The sequence below is a fragment of the Coturnix japonica genome, chromosome 1 (assembly GCF_054131305.1).
Source record: "Coturnix japonica strain WE chromosome 1, WE-NBRP24, whole genome shotgun sequence".
Taxonomy (NCBI): Eukaryota; Metazoa; Chordata; class Aves; order Galliformes; family Phasianidae; genus Coturnix; species Coturnix japonica.
Genome location: NC_140663.1, coordinates 155,952,103 through 155,971,437, shown reverse-complemented (window position 1 = coordinate 155,971,437; position 19,335 = coordinate 155,952,103). Strand labels below are relative to the sequence as shown.

At 40.6% G+C, this 19,335-nt stretch overlaps 2 protein-coding genes across 3 annotated transcripts in view; both read left to right on the top strand.

Annotated features, from left to right (window-relative positions):
- The window catches only part of FREM2 (FRAS1 related extracellular matrix 2), a 107,927-nt gene extending 95,679 nt beyond the window's left edge, over positions 1–12,248 (top strand). Inside the window, exons 19-25 of one of the 2 annotated variants that reach the window (XR_014948724.1) lie at positions 903–1,007; positions 2,158–2,285; positions 2,378–2,512; positions 6,367–6,493; positions 7,048–7,235; positions 7,397–7,543; positions 8,414–8,602. Coding sequence is in view for 1 of the 2 variants with exons in the window: in XM_015851908.2 (XP_015707394.2) it covers positions 903–1,007; positions 2,158–2,285; positions 2,378–2,512; positions 6,367–6,493; positions 7,048–7,235; positions 7,397–7,543; positions 8,414–8,926 (1,343 nt within the window). In the remaining variant the exon portion in view is untranslated. Of the gene's footprint in view, positions 1–902; positions 1,008–2,157; positions 2,286–2,377; positions 2,513–6,366; positions 6,494–7,047; positions 7,236–7,396; positions 7,544–8,413 lie in introns of both variants that reach the window. The other variant, XM_015851908.2, reaches the window with a different exon arrangement.
- Positions 12,249–15,868: 3,620 nt separating this feature from the next.
- The window catches only part of LOC107308202 (complement C4-A-like), a 44,534-nt gene continuing 41,067 nt past the window's right edge, over positions 15,869–19,335 (top strand). The window contains exon 1 of the mRNA XM_015851903.3: positions 15,869–16,160. The gene's annotated coding sequence lies outside the window, so the exon portion shown is untranslated. The remainder of the gene's footprint in view (positions 16,161–19,335) is intronic.

The window sequence follows — 19,335 nt, the reverse complement described above, 5'->3', positions numbered from 1 at the left end:
GCAACGATGTGATCTGTCAGTGCTACCATTTTCATGCCTTTGGTGCTTTACATTTTTATTTGTATGTCTCAAAAGCTGATGGTCAGAGCTATGGAGGTAATGAACATTGGCAGCTCCTTTTGAATGCAGAAGCATAAAACACAATGAACACAGGAGTAGTGGAGGGCAGACACCCAATGTATTCCCGTCTGATTGGGCACCTATTGAGAGTTATTATTCCGATGTATAAATTAATGTATTTGGTACAAGTGATTTGTTCACGTTGGTGAACACGTTAGGTTTCAGGCGCGTTATGGAGGGGCATTCCAATTTTCTTCTTGCCACTAGCAAACAGGACAGTGTTACACCACAGGCTCTCTGTAAGGGAGCACTGTAGGAATGCCCGAACTCTGAAGCTTTGCAGAATACTGGAGGAAATTCAAACAACAGAAATAAACCACTTCTGACATATAAACAAGACCTTGTATCCTGAGATTAGGGAACATTATGTTCATGTTTTGGGATGAATTTGTTCAAGAAATCGCCAGCAATACAAACCCTGTCAGAACCCACTTGCCCTGACTTTGTTATTCCTGAATACAGATGCTGCCTATTCTGTGTATTTTTCTCAGTCTACTAGAATGTCAGTGTGGGTTCATAATAACACATTTAAGACTATGAATTTGAAGGGAAGTTCCCTGTGTGTTTTGAAAAACATTGTGAAACCCTAGTTCTAGTCCCACTATGTAAATTCTTGCTGTAAAAAGACTCTTAAATGAACCTAAAAGATACTAGTAGGTCCCCTCCTTGACAGCTGATGAAACAAGAGGTAATAAAAAAAGTGGAGCTGCTGTTCTGTAGAAGCGTGATTTATTTGTCATCTGCAATTGGAATGGTATTTATGGATTGGCTTCTGCTGACAGGTTCCCTGTACCCAACCAGCATGCGTATTAGTGAAGAGGGACGCCTGGTTGTCAACTTCAAGACTGAAGCACGGTTTCATGGTCTGTTTGTCATGTCCCATCCTGGTAAGTTTAATCTGCAGTTTAGCTGTACTGTAAAAATACAGAGACACCCCTCCCAAATTTCATATTTTTCATTCTTCTTAGCCTTGCTACTGACACCTGATGTTTTTATGTGCTCTGCCTCTCCAGCTAATGATTTATGCTCTTCAGGGCTTTTTATTTGTCATTGATGTGTATTCAGAATTTCAAACTAATGAAATAGTTCCACTTGATGAAAAGGCTGATTTATGATAGGTGAAGATATAGGCCTATCTGTCCACTAGAGATCCATAAAAACATGTTTTTGATCCAAAAGCTAAAGTGGACTATCTGTCTCTATTTAGAGACTAAGAATTAAAGTTTCTTTTCTAATTTGCAGCCTTTTGATGTTAATTAGACTTTTTTTCAAAGAATAAGAAAAGCTTTAGCAGGAGTTTCGTATCACTCTGTTAATAAAACATTCTCACTGCCATTCAGTTAAGTCATTACTGAGGACCTGATCCTGCAACTTAATCTGTTTAAACCCTTCTGCCTTTATTCAGAATAATCACAGGTATAAGACGTTTTCTACAGATATAAGTCTGAACATGAATGTTGGCAATGGAAAAGATTATCCAAGTAAATTAAATCTGCTGAACAATGATGGGAAGGGGAAAAAAGGAGAAAAAAAAAAAAACCAAAACATTTTAAGAAATCTGTTTTAGTTTTAGTTAGTTTTTTAACCTATAACACTCCTTCATAGTGATTCTGCTTTTTCTCAGCAGAAAGTTCAAGGTTTTGTGTGTTGGGCAGAGCTGAAAGAGTTACTCTGCTAAGATAAATTATTTTTTGTTCCCTGGGCTGACATTCCAAGTTAAAAACAGGAGGGATTATAGATCTTTGCCATTCCACTCTCACTGTTTTGCCTTTCAGTTAGATTTAATCTTCATACAGTTCTGGTTGTGTAGCCCAAAAACAACTGCTTAACTGACATTTGAACAAGAATGAAGGGGGCCCAGCTATGTGGACTGTGATTCATTTTGTAAGTTTCAGCTAATAAAGCCCACTGCCCTGTAAAAGTACTAACATTGGCCATGGCATTATGATTTATGAATTACTGGGAATGTTTATCAGGCTCTGAGAGTCTGCACTGAAACACTAAAGGTGACAAATCTGTCTGTTGGCATATTTCTAGCTTCATCTCTGACTTCCATGGTTATGTCAGTTGATCACCCGAGCCTGACATTCAGCCTCAGCCTCATCCGAAGCGAGCCCACGTACAACCAGCCAGTGCAGCAGTGGAGCTTTGTTTCAGATTTTGCGGTAAAACCTCAGCCTTTGTCTGTTCCCTCTTACCACAGCCTGTATGTTATGGTGCTGGTGTAACACCCTTTCTTCTCTCTCTCTCCACAAAGGTTCGAGACTATTCTGGGACCTATACAGTAAAGCTGATAGCTTGTACAACTGCTCCACATCAGGAGTACAGCCTACCGGTGATCTGCAATCCTAGAGAGCCGATCACATTTGATCTGGATATTCGATTCCAGCAGGTAGCACCCCAATGATATTTTCTTCATGTTTCCTTTTCATTTTAATTCTCAGATTGCCTTTGTAATTATAGTACGAGAAATTTAATTTACTAGCTTACAACAAACCAGTCCCAAAATTGGAGTGACAGAACATGCTTTTTTCTTCTATTTAGTTTTACCCAATGTGGAAAGGTTAATGTAGGAGCACAAGTGATTTTTTTTGTCCTTGACACATAGACAATCTTTATTTCTTTTTCTGTGATAGTCAGAAGGGTGTTCATTCACCCTGATTTGTGTGATGGTTACTATTTCTGGTATTGGAAGTGGGACCTTCAGAGTAAGATTGATCCAGTCCTAAGGCAGGACTTCCTCCAATAACTGCAGAGGAGATGTAAATAGCAAACACTGTTAAAATACTCAGCTTTAAGACTTATTTGTGATACTGAGAAAAATCTCAGCCACAGCAAAATGGATCACTAGTCATAAGGGCTAGCATGATCTTTGGAAAAGTGAGGATGAAGTTTTATTACTTTTATTATTTGGAGCCAATACAACCAAGACTGGCACAATGTGGCTGTGGTTTCATGCTCATTAGTAGTATAGATGTATGCTATTAGATCATCTTACAGTGTAAATGCAGTGTGGATCAGCCAGAGATACACAATCAGTTTCCTGTTGAATTAGCCAGAGTATGCAAAAGAATGTATGCAGCCTTTATGCTTTCATTTGGTGTTATGCCAGCTATGGGAGAACAGATGATTCCTGATACAGCATTAAGTTCTGGTGAAACAGAGAGGTGATATTTGATCTGACATAAAACCTGCCTTCTCAGAATTAACCCAGGAAAATGTTCTGGAAAAAAAATGAATGGCTGGAGTTGGGAGGGGAGGATTTTTACTAGTTCAGCACTCTGGCTTTCATCTGGCATTTCTAATCTGATTCTAGGAACTCCAAAGATTTCACAGCAGTGCTGGACCACATCTTGTGTCCAGCCCTCACACAAGCAAGAAAGATGGTGATTATTTGAGGAAAATTTAAAACAGTAACAAAAAATTGTTGCAGAATTGGTAAAGTAGAATAGGGATATTCTTTTTATCTTACCTGGAAGAAGCCTAAGGAGCAAATTTCTCAAGTTGTGAGAATGATTTTGTGAAAATAAAATGGCTGCTATAGGGTTTCTTATATCAGATAAAGCTTTAATAGTGTAGTGTATGCGAGTTTCAGGTACATAGCTTAAAATTAGGGATAAGGTACACAACTGTAACAGTGTCATAATCGCTAAGTAATGTTGCTGGTTAGCCCCAGTCACCAGCAATTTTCAAATCAAAGCCAACTCATTGTTTTGAGATACAGTGAAAAGAATTCAGGAAATGTTGTGGTCCATTGTTGTTTCCTTTGATCATAGATGGAAAGAATATATGGTCTTAAAGTGGGATCCAACAAGACTTTCAGGCATTCTGCACAAATGAATAAACATTAGTGTCCATGTTTTTGAAATAAGAAACAGGAGACAGAGAAGTGAGCATGAAAGTTCACACTACAATGCTAGTTCTTAGACTAAGAATATTGTGATACCTTGCATAGGCCTGCTGAAGTCATTGAGTGCCAGTTTCAAACTGGATCAGATTTGACTGTGAATCAAATTCTGATATAGAACAACAAAAATTGTTTCTCTCAGTTATTGCTCTACTGTCCCAGCCGCTGTATTGAATTATCTTATTGGTATTTTTAGTATGAGACTTTTTATCCTCTTGGAATTATTTTGTTTGTATTTCCTTCACTTAAGTTTTCTTTGTTTAGGAGTGAGGGCCCATTTTAAGATGTAAAAATCAAGTAGAAATGATATTTTTGTGTTCTCTCTGTGAAGATTTCACTTCAGTATTTCCATCTTCACCATCGTTTTTCCTCTTTCTGTGGCCCTAGAAGAGGGAAGCAGGTAGCCTGAAACACTACTGAGCATTTGTATTACCACTACTTCATTCTAGGATGTCCTGCACATGACAGCATCCAAACTGCAATCTTTGCTATATTCCAGTCTCTACAGCATTTCCTTTCTTTAAATGCTCATGACTACCTCTTGACAAAACTACTCCCTTAGTACTTGCCACCCTGAGATGAACCTGTCTCAGGAGCAATCTGCTTCTTGAGGTACCAGGTATCCCATGGAGGTGGATTTGTATATATATAGTGCCAAACCCTCCACAGGCAAAGTTCATGAGTATGACAAATAGGCAGATTGAACTGTTTTTTTCATTCAGCAGACCCTCACAGATTATGTTTTTAAGTGCTCTTTTGTTTAAAATTCCTTAGTTGGACAGCAGAAGTGATTACATTTAAATTACTGTCATAAATTTCTGCTGTAAATCAGCCACTGGCAGCACTGAGTCTTACATGTAAAACTGAAATAAAAATAGTCACTTCAAACACAATGAATAAGAGATGTATTCTCAGCTATATGCATAGTATTTATCCAGGCCATCGCTCTTGCCATTGTAAACTCTGTGGCTGAAGTCAGTGCCTTCAGTTTAGCACATGCCTTTTGTTTCCAGTTCAGTAGACACTTACTTTACCAAGGAAGAGTTTGATGAGGACATGCTCAATTCTCTTTCAGATCCAGAATTGAAAACTGGTTGACTCAGGTAGATATTTGAAGCTGTGGGATCACAAACCAGTAGCTTGAATCCAAGTATTTGGAAGGAAGCATCCCAAAGAGATTGGAAATGATTTTTTAATTACTATAATTTCTGTGACAAGGTTATGGGGATAGGGTTCCTCTCCATGAAGTTTATAAAAATGTTCTAGCTGTTCATTCTTCTTGATAAATCCTGTTGCTCTGACAGTTTTGGCATCCTTTAGGATCTGGGATTTGAAGAAGTAGTATGCATATATTGTGGCAGCAGTTTTTAGTGGTGGTGTTATATCTCATTCCATCAACACCTTTGTCTATGGGCCAGCAAGAATGTTTTCATTTGTATCTTCTTTCCTTCTCTTTCACACACACACACACACACACACATATATATATATATATATATATATATATATAATATATTTTTTTTGAATGCATAAAATGTATCTTTGAGTTCTGGGTTCTCCTCAGAACTTTTGTTATATTCTTTCTTTTTTCTTATGGCCGATATAGGATTTAGCAGAGGGTTTTTAGGGTACTATGGGTAGGCTGTGGTTGGTCTTGATGATCTTCAAGGTCTTTTCCAACCTGGGTAATTCTATGATTTTATGATAGGGGTTGTCTTCTAACTTATGTTGGTATGAAGTACACGGCCCAGTGAGAACCTGCTGCTAATAATAATGTTTTATTGTACTTTTATTACATAAACAAGGAAAAAATCATAGATAACTATGTCAAATATATGAAGTTAAATATTAGCATAAAAGATACTCAGATGTTTTAATTCCTTTTCACATATATTGTCTGAGATATATATACAGATCTCCTGCATCACTTAGTCTTGCAAATGGATGCCAGAGAATAAGAAACAGAGGTGGGACTTCAGTGTAAGGGTAAAAATGGGATAGAGAAAAAAAGCTGAGTCAAAAGGAGACAAGATAATGAGGAAAATGTTTTCCTCACATTACCACACATATAAGTTTCTCTGGGCTCCTTATTGTCTGGTATTTGAAAAAATGTGGTGGGAAGAAACTAGCCCAGAGTCTCATCAATCACAGAAGCAGATAAGCTAGAGGCTGTGTGTGTGTAAAACATATAGCGATATATTTCTAGTGCAAATAAATATGTATAGTTAAGCTGTATTATTGCATGTAGGTATGCGGAGCTGATGAATAGCACATAGGGGAGAAGATCAGTGTTTTGAAAGTGATTAAAGAATGCTTGTTGAAGCACTGATGTGTTTTAGGTCAGTGACCCAGTGGCTGCTGAATTCAGCTTGAATACACAGATGTTCCTTCTCTCCAAAAAGACACTCTGGCTATCGGATGGATCAATGGGTTTTGGACAAGAAAGTGATGTTGCTTTCTCAGAAGGTAAAACTATGCACTCATCATAGACCTTTAATATGTGGTTCACACTTTCAGGATTCTGTCTCAGTCAAAACAAACTAGGAATAAGGATTTAGCTCTCTTTGCATGTGTTCTTTTGCAATTTGCCTTTGCTACTGGCACTTTACATCTGAGCTGTTGAGCTGATGTTACTGATGCCATTTCTCAAATGCTGTGCACTTTGTAAACAGTTCTTGAGTTAAGAACTGAATATAGCCCATAATTCAAAGCAGCTTCTGAACTGGTTCTAATTATAGCAACTGTAAGTGGCTTCCTAGTGCTATTATAATGGTTCAGAGTGTGTGGAAGAGTGCAGTTTGATCACAGCCTTTGGCAGCACCCTCTGGTGAAGGCTGGGTGGCAAGGTGTCTCAAGTAAATTCTTGATGTAACTGTAGGCAGACTGAGAGTCTTCAGCTTGGACTTTTGAGGTGAGCAGAAACTGCACCAAGCTTCTTAACTAGACTTATTTGTTTAGCTTCAGTATTGTGTTAACTGTTCCAGTGTAACAGAATGTGAACTGTGTGCATTCTTTTACAGGTGATGTCATTTATGGTCGAGTGATGGTGGATCCAGTGCAAAATCTGGGTGATTCCTTCTACTGTAGCATTGAGAAGGTTTTCCTGTGTACAGGAGCTGATGGATATGTACCCAAGTATAATCCATCCAACACCGAATATGGATGTCTTGCTGATTCTCCATCTCTTCTGTACAGATTTAAGATTGTGGTAAGATTTCTAGTTCTGGGAGGATACACTTTTATTGAGATAATAATTTTTGCACTTTTTTTTTTTTTTTTTTTTTAATCTGAAACCAACCTGGGAGTAACAAATCTGTATTTTACAAATGTGGTGTTGTTTGTTTTTTTTTTGCCTCCGTGACCTTGTAGGATAAAGCTCAACCAGAGACACAAGCCACAAGCTTTGGAGATGTGCTTTTTAATGCAAAACTTGCAATAGATGATCCTGAAGCAATTTCTTTGGTTAAACAACCAGGCTCTGATGGATTTAAAGTGGACTCAACTCCTCTGTTTCAGGTATGATTTCTATAGCTTAGTACTAAGACACAGAACCAAGGAGAAACACTTGTACAAGAAATGTTTTTAAGTCATGTTGAAGCCAACTGAAAGATTTATTGTGATTTCAGTACAATTAAACAGTGTTATAAGTGCTTACAAATTTCAAGATGTAAAATCTGGAATACTTCTAAGATGATTCCTATAGGGACAATATTGATTTTCTTCTGTTTCATTCCATAATCTAAGGAGAAATTATATCAATGATTGTTATGCATTCCAAGAACTTAAGTTTCTTCTTACACAGCATTGTTTTATTCCTTCCTATCTCTCTTGTCTAAGACACAGAATAAAATAATTGTAAACGTTTATAGAGAACTTCATCAAAATCTAATTGATACAACATTTTCTCTGCAAATCATCTTCACAAGCTTGCATCTAAGGATGGGAAGGCCTTTAAATTGAAGTCTAAAGGTTTAACCCATCAGCTGTTTACTTTAATTCTTTAGATCTGTATGACTCAGCCAGCTGTTTCCTCTTTAGAATTTACCTCCTTAGTATTTGCCAAATGATATGCCAAACTGAAAAGTACAAATTAGAAAAAGTAGTTAATCCTACTCCTGGCCATTCAGTGTTAAGTCCCATCATAAACAATGGAGTATTTAAGAGAACAGCCTACTTAATATAAAAAATGGTTTCATAACCTGACCCTACTGAACTGATACCTTGGTTTTGATTTAAAGAATCTACTCCCAGCAATGCAGTAATTTTTTTGCGTTCATTCTGTCAAAAGAATGAGAATATGAAGAAACAACATAATGATTTTGTCCATTTATAGCACTGTCCAGATTGTGCATGTATGTTTAAAAGCAAAAAATGGTGTTTTTCTAGGTGTCTTTGGGCAGGGAGTGGTATGTCCATACAATCTACACTGTACGATCAAAGGAGAACGCTAACCGCGGAATTGGCAAAAGAAGCGTGGAGCAGCAGTACCACTCACTCTTTAGTGGAAATAGCCCAGTAGCATCCACACAGAGACGTCATAAGAGAGGAGTTGTGGGGGCTCCGGAACTTGCAAAAGACATTGGAGTGGAAAACAACCGAGGGACAAACATACAGCACATAGCACTGGATCGCACCAGCAAGAAACAGATCCCTCAAAGGGAGGTTGTGGTCAATGGTGTTCTCCCCAGAGAACTGAACAGCCAGAGCTCAGGGGTCAGCATAGTCACAATCATTGGTGGAGCTGCTGCCATTTTCCTTGCCATCTGCTTAATTACAATCATCATTTTGCTGCTGAAGCGGAGACTTAATTCTGAGAAGAAGGAAGCCACTAAGAAGTCAGGCAGCAATGAACCAATGATGCTTCCCGATAACTACACCAGTGACAGCTCCGAGGTTTGATTCAAAGACCACAGGATTCAATCCAAAGTCTCCAGGGTGCGTCAAAACAAAATTGAACTGCACTTTTATCACAGCAGATCATGATGACTCGTGAAGAGTAAAAAGTTCACGTGCTTCTAGATTTACTTGAATTTTTTTATCCTGAACTTTTGCTGCCTTTATCAACAGTAGAAGAATCCATACTGAATCTCCCACTTTGCACAAAAGGTTATTGTGACGCCCATATATCATGCACTAATCTTTAGCAGGAGTTCAAGGAACTGCATTGTAAGGGAGAACATTTTGTTTTGTTTTGTTTTTTTGTATTTGCTGACATTTCAACAAAAGTAGTAGAAACTATCCAGAGGTGCTATAGATCCTGTCTGTAATAAGAGAGGAAATCTGTTTCTTTAGAAATACTGAATACTTGAGAGGTGGAATACTTACACTCTTCAGTTAAATTTTGTACTGTTTCTCACAAAGAACTCAGTGTCTGCAGTTGGGCTGAAAGATGATAAAGTGCCTTAGGCATGAATCCTATGTCCTGTAAGACTTTGACTTCATTTAAGCTATACCAGTAATTAGGTTTGGGTTTTTTTCCTTATTTTTAACTCAACTTTTTCAAAAGACAGCTAGATTAGATGGCATAACATTGTAATCAGTTGCATGTCACAAAAGGCAATCTGTACTCTTTTCTGCAAGCTCTTATTCAGCTATTTAATCAGAATTTTTTCCCTATTTTTTTCCTTATTTATATTGATATAAAGCCAAAGAATACAACAAATCCAGAAAGAATTTTGTTTTTGACAGGAACCAGACACATGTCTTCTTAAGTTTATAACGGATCGTGGATGTGTTATAAGGTAAATTGTTTTTCTAAGTGTATATCCACTGCTGGGAAATGCAAGCATTAGTATTTCAGTACCTAGTGTTAGATTCAAAATGCAGAGGACAAAGTTCTGATTGAACTGAGCCTAGGAATCGTGATACTGAATCCAGCATGTGATTGTCAGTTGCCATGGTCGAATGGCAACAAAGTGAGGAAAAAAATACCACATGATTGAATCACGTAGTATTTATTAGTGTATCATTATAGCATATTTTGACAAACATGCTAGGTCATTGCTGGGCTATTTTTTTTTTTTAACAAATGACTACTTCTGAAAGAGAGATTCTGATTTTCTCTCAGCTTTCTCAATGTAGACAATCTGGCAGCATAACGTCTCACTGAAGTTTGGATCAACAGTGTCCCATCACATTTTTTTTTTATCCAGACAGGACCTGTTCTGCCCTAACAATATCCTGCCAAATGCTTGGCCATGGATTCTGTATAATCCTGAAGACTGTCCCATTTGTCACACTAGCATTTCATGTAAATAAATCTTTTCAAGTCAGTGGAGTTCAACTATATAAACTGAACAGAATCTGAAGCAGGCTCTTGAGATTGGTGCTGAAAAACCTGTTCCCTTCCACAGCCTCTAGTGGTGGAAACTGGCAACCCCCAAACTATCCTCAAGCTGCAAATCATCTGGCATTTGGGGGACTGTGCTGTAGAGATCTGAGTTACCAGGATCCAGCCTGAAAGCAGCCTGGCTTCTTCTAGCACAGAGTGTTGCCTCTGAACAAAAATATGCCCCTAAGGCTTTGTATTCTATCTGTGGTGGGCTGTAAACACAGGGAGACCCAACTTAGCGATTCTGCATAGTCGTCCATAAGGCTGAGAAATGTTGAGGTCTGCTCTCCTTGGAATGTCTGTGCTATGATTTGTGGTACGGTGTGAATATTCCAACAGAGGGACTCGCACTGTTATCTCTGGATTTATATTGTTGTGACTTCACTCATTTCGTAAGGCTTCGTCAGTTTTTCACCCAGCAGATCAGGTCAGAATCTGTACCGTCTTTTCTTGGGTTTTCTGAAGACTGTTGTTCAGACTACTTAATTGAAAGATGTTTTCAGCAACCTGAGGGTCAAAGCTCCATTATTAAAGTCATGCAGTCATCTTTTATTTTAATTAACCTGAGTTCTAGCCTGAAATAATTATCCACAAGACGTGCCCAGTGCATTAGACCTTTTCCCTGGTCACCTGACATTAATTTACTCTTGTAATGAAGTTCCTGGTTTTGTGATCCACGTATTATGTGTGCAAGATTGATCAAAGACTTAAGCCACAGATGTGTTTTATGTTTAAAGTTCAGAACTAAGTTACAATTGTAATCTAGGATCAAATTTGCCCTTGTGCCCATAGGTGAAATAACTGATTACAAGAAAGGCAGAATTTGTCTCCTAGAAACCTGCGTATTCAGACTGTGATCCTACAGTGAAATGGGACATGTGTAAATAATAGAACATTTTAATAATTATAAAATGCCCGTTTTGTGTAAGCAGAGAAGATCTTTTAAAATATATGTGTGATAAATACAGAATGAGGGTGTTTATCAGTAGAGCAGTTTTTCTGCTTTCCAGTTTTAACAGACTGAAATATCATTGAAGCTGCTTGCAAGAAAAATCTCTTTTTAAAATAATTATTATTTCTTTTTATGAAACCACATTAAAAAATGATGTGTTCTAAAAGCCAGATATTGAGGCTGGTAGACAATTGGATCACTGCTTTGAATAACATCTGATTACAGCTCTGTGGAAGGTTCTGATTGATGGGGATTATCCAGCAGACATTATTCTAAAAAAGCATTCAACAAACCTGTTGGTAACAAAATAAAACACAAAGCTCACACTGAAAAGCTGGACAAGAATTAGCGAGATTCATGAGTCAAGTATCAAAGTCCTCTGCCTGGGAAAAAATATCCCAGTGTTCCCAGTAAGACCTGCCAGGTTTGTTCCATCCCCAGGAAATTGAATTTCTTACAATTCAGTGAACTCTAAATATGACTGTAGCAGCATGCTTTGTTATTATGGCTTCAAGGTTTGGAATTTCAGCAAGAGGTTTTGGAGGCTTATTAACATTTTTCCTTCTGCTTAACAAGTGACCTTGTTTATACTAACCCGAATAAGTGCCTCGTCCCCAGTTATATGCACAAGTATATTAATATTTATCTATCCATGCAATAAACTGAATATTTTATATATATATTTAATCTATTTCCATATTAGTTATTCAGTCTTCTTTTCCCTGAAGATACGTATTCCACTAGCAGTAATGCCATTTGTTAAACCCTTTATGCAGTAACTGCTGTGTTTAAATTTGTTATCAAGCTGTCAGAAATCCTTCCATGCATATTTATTTGGAGCAATTTCTTATGTATGTCTGTGGCTGTGATATTTGGTATTTCTATCAGGAAAAAAAAAATAAAAATAAAACTACTTCTGTTTTGTTACTAATCTAAAATCTGTGTATAAGTACCACACATTGGAGAGTGGTCAGTAACGCATTGTTATGAAGAGTGAATTTGTTACATCAACTGAAGGCTATAAGCTTATTGCTGCATTTACAGTAAGTGTTCCTGCAGTGATTGCCTTTTGGTCTCAAGGTGCTCAGCAAAGGGGCTGCTTTGTAATCATTGGAGTTGCGCTCATGACTCACAGAGGGATTACTTCTTTCAGCTGCAGAACATCAAAAATGTCCATATCTGTAGATAGCAGCGGTGGGTCTGTAAGTCCTTTGTAGGCTTGGTTGTCATGTTCCTGTGCTCCTCCGTGTCCCCTTCACTACCTATACTATTTTCTTATCATTTATCTCAGGAAATGACCCATTCAGAATTTACCTGCTACTACTGTTGCATTGGTAACTATCTGCTGACTTTCCATAAAAATGAAGAGAACAGCTGGAAGGTTCTGAAACTGTGTCTTGCTTCACTTAATGGCCAGTGCCCAAGCATGCACTGAATTCCTGCTACCCCCTCCTACCTCCTGCTTCTTGCATTTTATCGATACAAGTATTCCTGAGAGTAAATTTCCACATAACGCGTGAAACTGCAGCTGGACCAGTTGAACTTCTCCAGTTAATGCAGTGGAACTGATTGTCTCCAGTGTGTTTTGAGCATTATTTCTAGCAAAAGCTCTAATTCAGTTACCATAGAGGTTACTTGCAATTGACAATATGAAATACAAGAAAAAATATATATAGGTATTTTTGGGGGGATAAGAGGACACGAAAGCTTTCATTTGACATAGCATCAATACTAGGTGTCTATCAGGTGAGTTACCTGCACCTCACATCTGCCTACATGTCCAGCTGAGGGCTGCTTAAAATGATTTTATGAGTCAACAACTCTTCCTGGTGCACATCCTGTGAAGGCATATGATCTAGACATAAATATGTAAGGCACTGAGGGAGAGGAAGGTTGGGGCAGAGCTAAAAGGTGAGCTGGTGATTTTATTTATATTTCCAATGGAACCACCGAGGGAGGTGGAGGAGATATTCTGGTGGAGATATTCTCCTTCTCTGGAGATATACAAGACCTGCCTGGATGCCTACCTGTGTGACATGGTTTAAGGAACCTGCTTTGGCAGCGGGTTGGACTCGGTGGTCTCTAGAGGTCTCTTCCAACCCCTACAAGTCTGTGAACCAAAACAATCCTGGTAAGACCGAAATATAAATTACAGATTCTGTAAAGCTGGATCTCCTGGGGATGCAGCTGAGCTTTTCTTCCACTTCTTGGAAAAGACTTGGATTTCAACATGGAAAGTTTGTTCTGTCGCCCACAGGGACTGTTCAAGTCCAGGAAAATAATGCTAGAATAGCAACTGGCTAATAGTTCACAACACCACATGCCTCTGTGTCTGGGGACAAAACAGTGGTGAAATGTCAGGAGGCTATAGAGGAGGGTGGATAGTGACAGGACAAGGGGCAATGGTTTTAAACTGAGACAGGGGAGGTTTAGGTTGGATATTAGGAGGGAGTTTTTCACTCAGAGGGTGGTGACACACTGGAAGAGGTTGCCCAAGGAGGTTGTGGATGCCCCATCCCTGCAGGCATTCAAGGCCAGGCTGGATGTGGCTCTGGGCAGCCTGGTCTGGTGGTTGGCGACCCTGCACACAGCAGAGGGTTGGAACTGGATGATCATTGTGGTCCTTTTCAACCCAGGCCATTCTATGATTCTATGATTTATAGGAGACATTTTCTTGCCACCTCATAGCATGACACAGCAGTGCCACAGAGTACCTCCACAGTGGCACACTTTGCAGTCTTGCCAGTATCCTGAAATGCTCTCTAAATTTGGCTTAGACCTCATTTGCCCTGATCAGCAGGAATGGCCTGTTCTATTAGGAGGACAGGAAAGATTTGTATCCACCCTCAAAGTGCATCTGTTGAAGAGAAACATTCAACACCAACCACCGACTCACTATGATGCACGGAGATGTGCTCAGTCATGTCATGCCTTAAAAGGCATCAGACCACGTTCACATCACATAAATGCCCCTCAGATGCCAACGTAGGTAAACTTTAATAACCAGGTCAGAAAAAAAAGAAACAACTCCATTGAAGCTGTGTATCATGAGGCACAAACAACAAAAGCGATCAAATAGAAGCTGTGCCCAGAGGGATCACCAACATTGGCTCTCAACAATATTTTCTGTGGTAACAACTGTTTTTTACCAGACTGGCTTCTCCAAAAACATGTGTTTCAGAAGCAGGAATCTCTTCTTGCTTTCCTGTAGCCGTGATAAACATGGGTAACTCAATAGCCATTTTCATTTAATGCCAGGTTTTTTTCTGTACTGCAGCTGCACCCATTTATGACCATCTCAGCTGTGGTGGATTCCCACCCTGCACTGCCATGTGGGGCCATCAACCACAGCTTCTGTCTGAGTGCTCAGTGCATGGCAGCTTAGCTTTTTCCTGTCCCATTTGCCTCTCAGAATGAGGTTTAGGGACAGGTATTTTTCCTCCAGGATATTTCAGCTTCCTCAGGAAAGGCATTTGACATCCGTAATAACTCGATGAATGCTAAGGGTGATGCCGATAATTCAAACCAGCAACTTGCAGCTTTTAGGCACTGCCCATAGTTCCCATCTGGAGCTGTCAGCTGTGGTAATGCGTGTTATCCACATCTCCTCATGAAGTGGCTGAGAACCCAATCCTCCAGCAAAAGGATTGCTTTCAAAACATGACTGCAATAACATACGCGTCAAGAGCGTTTTTTACTACTACATAAATTGTATGTGGGTTTTATTATGTTTTATATATATGCAAATTTATGTATAGGTGTAATAGTGTATTTCATATAATACGTAATATATATTGGCATACAGGTGTATAGCACAGAATTTATTTCTGTGGTTGTATTTTTACATTATGTGCTATGTATTATTTAATTTGTATGTGGTTTTTCAAGACAATATCACAAGGGTGAAGTGCTACAAGCTGGGAAGCAGAATTCCAGGAAGGAGTCCCAGCAGTTAGAGTCAAAGCCAAAAGCTGAGACTGCTCAGGGTTAGGAAGGCTGATTTGATTTGTTCTGCTGGAAGCAAAAAACAGGCAAACTGGGGGCCTTCAGGGCTGCCCTCCAGGTGGTTGCTCTGGTGGTCACAGCTCTGGGGAGCAGCAATCACCATCTCTGCCTCCAGCTTGAGCCTCTCAGTCACGGTCTGATGCAGGATACCAGGGAGCACTGCCCTTCTGCCAGACTGCCTTAGGCTTGAGAACATGCAGTAAATGGCAAGTAAATGAATCGGGGCAAAGAGAAGTTAAATAACCAAAGTGCTCAGAACGCCCACATTTCAGTGTCTCTTCTCTCCATTTTATGCCAATAGCAGTGTCAGGCTGGACAACGCTCCCCAGGGCAAAGTTCCCCTAGAGCTGTTCTGCTGGGCTGCTGCTCTCCTGGCTCCCCTCCCACCACTGCTGTGAGCAATGTAGTTGCTTGTTGGCCTGGAATGGAGGAGAAATGCTGTCTCAGTGAGCATGTGCCCACTGGGGCCAGGGGATGCTGCCAGCATCAGGGCCACGTGAGCCTTTCTCCAGGTCCCCAGACATGTTAAGAGTCTCTTTCATTTGGTGAAGGCATGAATTAAACATCTAGTTGGGGAAAGAGGGAACCTAGCTGCTAAACGAAGAGCTGCCTTCAGAGGTGACTGTGGCGCCCTGCCACAGTCCAGGGATCCCCAACAGGACAACAGAGGAGCGGTTTTATTCCCAAGAGCCCATCAGCTGTCACTCCTCTGTGCAAGTGGCACTCTGGCTGGACAAGGTCCTTTTGGTCCATGAGCCCTCAGCATCCATCAGCCCTCAGACCTAACTTCAGCCCTGCTCCTAGAGAGACCAAATAGGCTCAAGGTGTGGGAAGCATCCTGCCTGGTGAGTCACCAATTTCTGCTGGTGGGTTTTTCTTGCTGCTGTCACATGTTTTGGGTGAAACTGTTGGTTAATGCAGATTTGAGGGGGAAGAAAAGAAATAAACATGTGCTTTTAGGAGGAAATTTTTCACTCAGAGGGTGGTGACGCACTGGAACAGGTTGCCCAAGGAGGCTGTGGATGCCCCATCCCTGGAGGCATTCAAGGCCAGGCTGGATGTGGCTCTGGGCAGCCTGGTCTGGTGGTTGGCGACCCTGCACATAGCAGGGGGTTGAAACTGGATGATCACTGTTGTCCTTTTCAATCTAGGCTGGGAATCATAGAATCTATGATTCTGTGAGTCTATGATTCCAAGAGGGTACCTGTGAGTTAAAAGGTACCTGCTTGTGGGAGCAGCTTCACAAAGGTGGGCTGACTTTTTAGAAAGATCTGCATTTGAGAACAAACAGTTCTGTCATCATCTCTGGTTTATTTCTTTGTTTATCTACTTCTTAATTTTCTGGCAAAGAGTAATTAGTTTTTCCATTTGCTGTTATCACTTCTCAAATGACTGATCTCAAAAGGAAAGCTCTCAGGGGCCTTGTTTGTCATTTTGAATCAGATCTTGGTAAACTGACCAAACAAACAAAAAAAAAGTAGGAAAGAAAAAAGGGGAAAAAAAGAAAAAGAAAAGAAAAAAGGGAGAAAAAAATAAACCCAGCACCAACCACACACAGCTGCATTTTACAGCCTCCATAAAAAGTTTAGGAATGGGAAATGAAATGCATCACGACTGAGCAGGTTTTTATTCAGTCTATTAAAATCAACCCTTACGGCATCGATGTGTTAAAAACAAGAAAAAAGGCCTTCTGTGCTAACAAAACTGTTAACATCGGAGACGTAAGAAATCTGATGTAGGCTGGGCTTAGCTGATTCCTTCTGTTTTCCTCTGCTTTAGTTTATTCCTCTTTCTCCTCCCCATTAGTTCCTTTCTGTATTTATTCCATGGCATTTTTTGCTGCCCGATAATGCAGAAAATGTGCCATCTTCTGTTCTTTTCAGCAATTACACAGTCCCAGAAAAAACATCCTCCAGGGATCTCCTTCAAATGAGCCCACAAGTGTGCAGAGGTACATGCAGGCCCATGCATGTGAATGTAAACCTACGTATGTGCATCTCCTAAACCCCTCTGAGCTACCAGCTTCCCTTTGTTCACAGCTTTAGTTACCTGACAGGACAACAAATATGCTCACCATGGGGTTCCCAAGGGAAACAGAAAGTAGGGCAGCTCGGCCACTGCTGCTGAGGGCAGGAGAGGAGGAGGGAGATGGTGCTTGGTCAGATCTCCCTTCGTGACTGCACTGGATGGAGAGCCACACCTCTATTTTGCCTTCTAATCCTCACTTTTACCCACACACCCATGTCTGTGCCCTTCCTCTTAGAGCTGCTCTCAGTCAGTCTCCCTCCACTCCTCTCTCTGACACAGTGTTAGCGGGACACTCAGCAAACCTGCTAAGAGCAGTGTGATCAGTTATCTACATGCAGCCTTGGGCCTAAGACCTTACCTTCATGTTTCAAGACTTTTAACTGGAGATAATTCTTCATTAGGCAATGTATGGAAGGGCAAGGGAAAATACATGGCCTTGTAATGGTGTTTGTGGGCTTCCCTTGCAAACAGACCAGAGGTGGTCAGGGGGCCTCTCCCAGAGACACCATGAGCTGCAGTGAAGTGGGGGAATGCCACAAACTTCACCTGCATGAGGAGTGTTTTGCTGAGGTAATAACTGCATTATTCTGCAGCTTATACACATGATCTTACTTCCATGTGGTCCTGCACTGTCCTATCTAGAGTATCCAGCCTGTCTGACTCCTTAGTGAGGCTGCTTTCAGTTGCAGATTGGATTATTTATTCTTTAAAAGCGCCTTAAATACAATTAAACCAGCCATTATTTCTACCATATCCCTGACAAGAAGGCAGGAAGGCCAGCAGCAGACTGCAAAGAGGAATAAGTAATGAGAGTAAGATAAATATCCTCAGTGGGTGTATTTTTCCTCTGTGTTCTTTTAACCCCAGTGATATGTGTTATGACAGAGGAGCCAAAGATCTTTTCTGCCTTTTCCCATGTGCCAGAAAAGTGCTAGAATTTTGGCCTTACATCACAGTACCTTAAGGCACTTTTAGGTCTGCTAGAGGCGTAGCAAACCTTCTGCCTTCCATGAAATATGGAGAGCTTTAGGATGATTTAAAGCAATGTTTCCCCCCTCCCTTCTCATCATAAGTGGAATGCAGCTGGAGCAGGGAGTAGGAGCCCCACGTTTTTGAGGCATCTGTGTTCTCAGATAAGCTTCTGACCCACAGGGAGTGGAAAGAGGGGAGGGAGTTGTAGTAAATCAGAACATCCATAAGACATGGAGTCGGGTCAGGCTTCTGACTTCAGTCACCACTTCAGAAAGGACACAGGTGAGACAAGCAGCAAGCCCTAGTCTTGGCAATAAGCTGTAGTGGCCAGCAAAAAGCTTTTCATTGTACCTTTCAGTCTTTCCATCTGCAGTACTGCAGCCAGGCCTGGGGTCCCCAGTACATGAAAGATGTAGAACTCTTGGAACAGGTCCAGAGGAGGGCCACTAAGGTGATCAGAGGGCTGGAGCACCTCTCCTATGGAGAAAGGTTGAGGGCTTGTTTAGCCTGGAAAAGAGAAGGCTCTGCAGAGACCTCATTGTTGGCTTCCAATACTGGAAGGGAGCATATAAACAGGAGGGGGAATGGCTGTCTACAAGGGTAGATAGTGATGGGACAAGGGGGAATGGTTTTAAACTGAGGCAGGGAGGTTTAGGTTAGATATTAGGAGGAAAATTTTCACTCAGAGGGTGGTGATGCACTAGAACAGGTTGCCCAAGGAGGCTGTGGATGCCCCATCCCTGGAGGCATTCAAGGCCAGGCTGGATGTGGCTCTGGGCAGCCTGGTCTGGTGGTTGGCGACACATAGCAAGGGGGTTGAAACGAGATGATCCTTGTGGTCCTTTTCAACCCAGGCCATTCTATGATTCTATGATCTCACCACTGGATGGCACCAGGGCTCTATTTTTTTCAAACTGTTCCAAATCTCTCTCAAAGCTGCTTCATGCAGCAGCAGCAGTACATGGATACTGGGAGATCTATCAGATTCTTCTTGCAGGATTATCTGTCTTAGAGCATGTT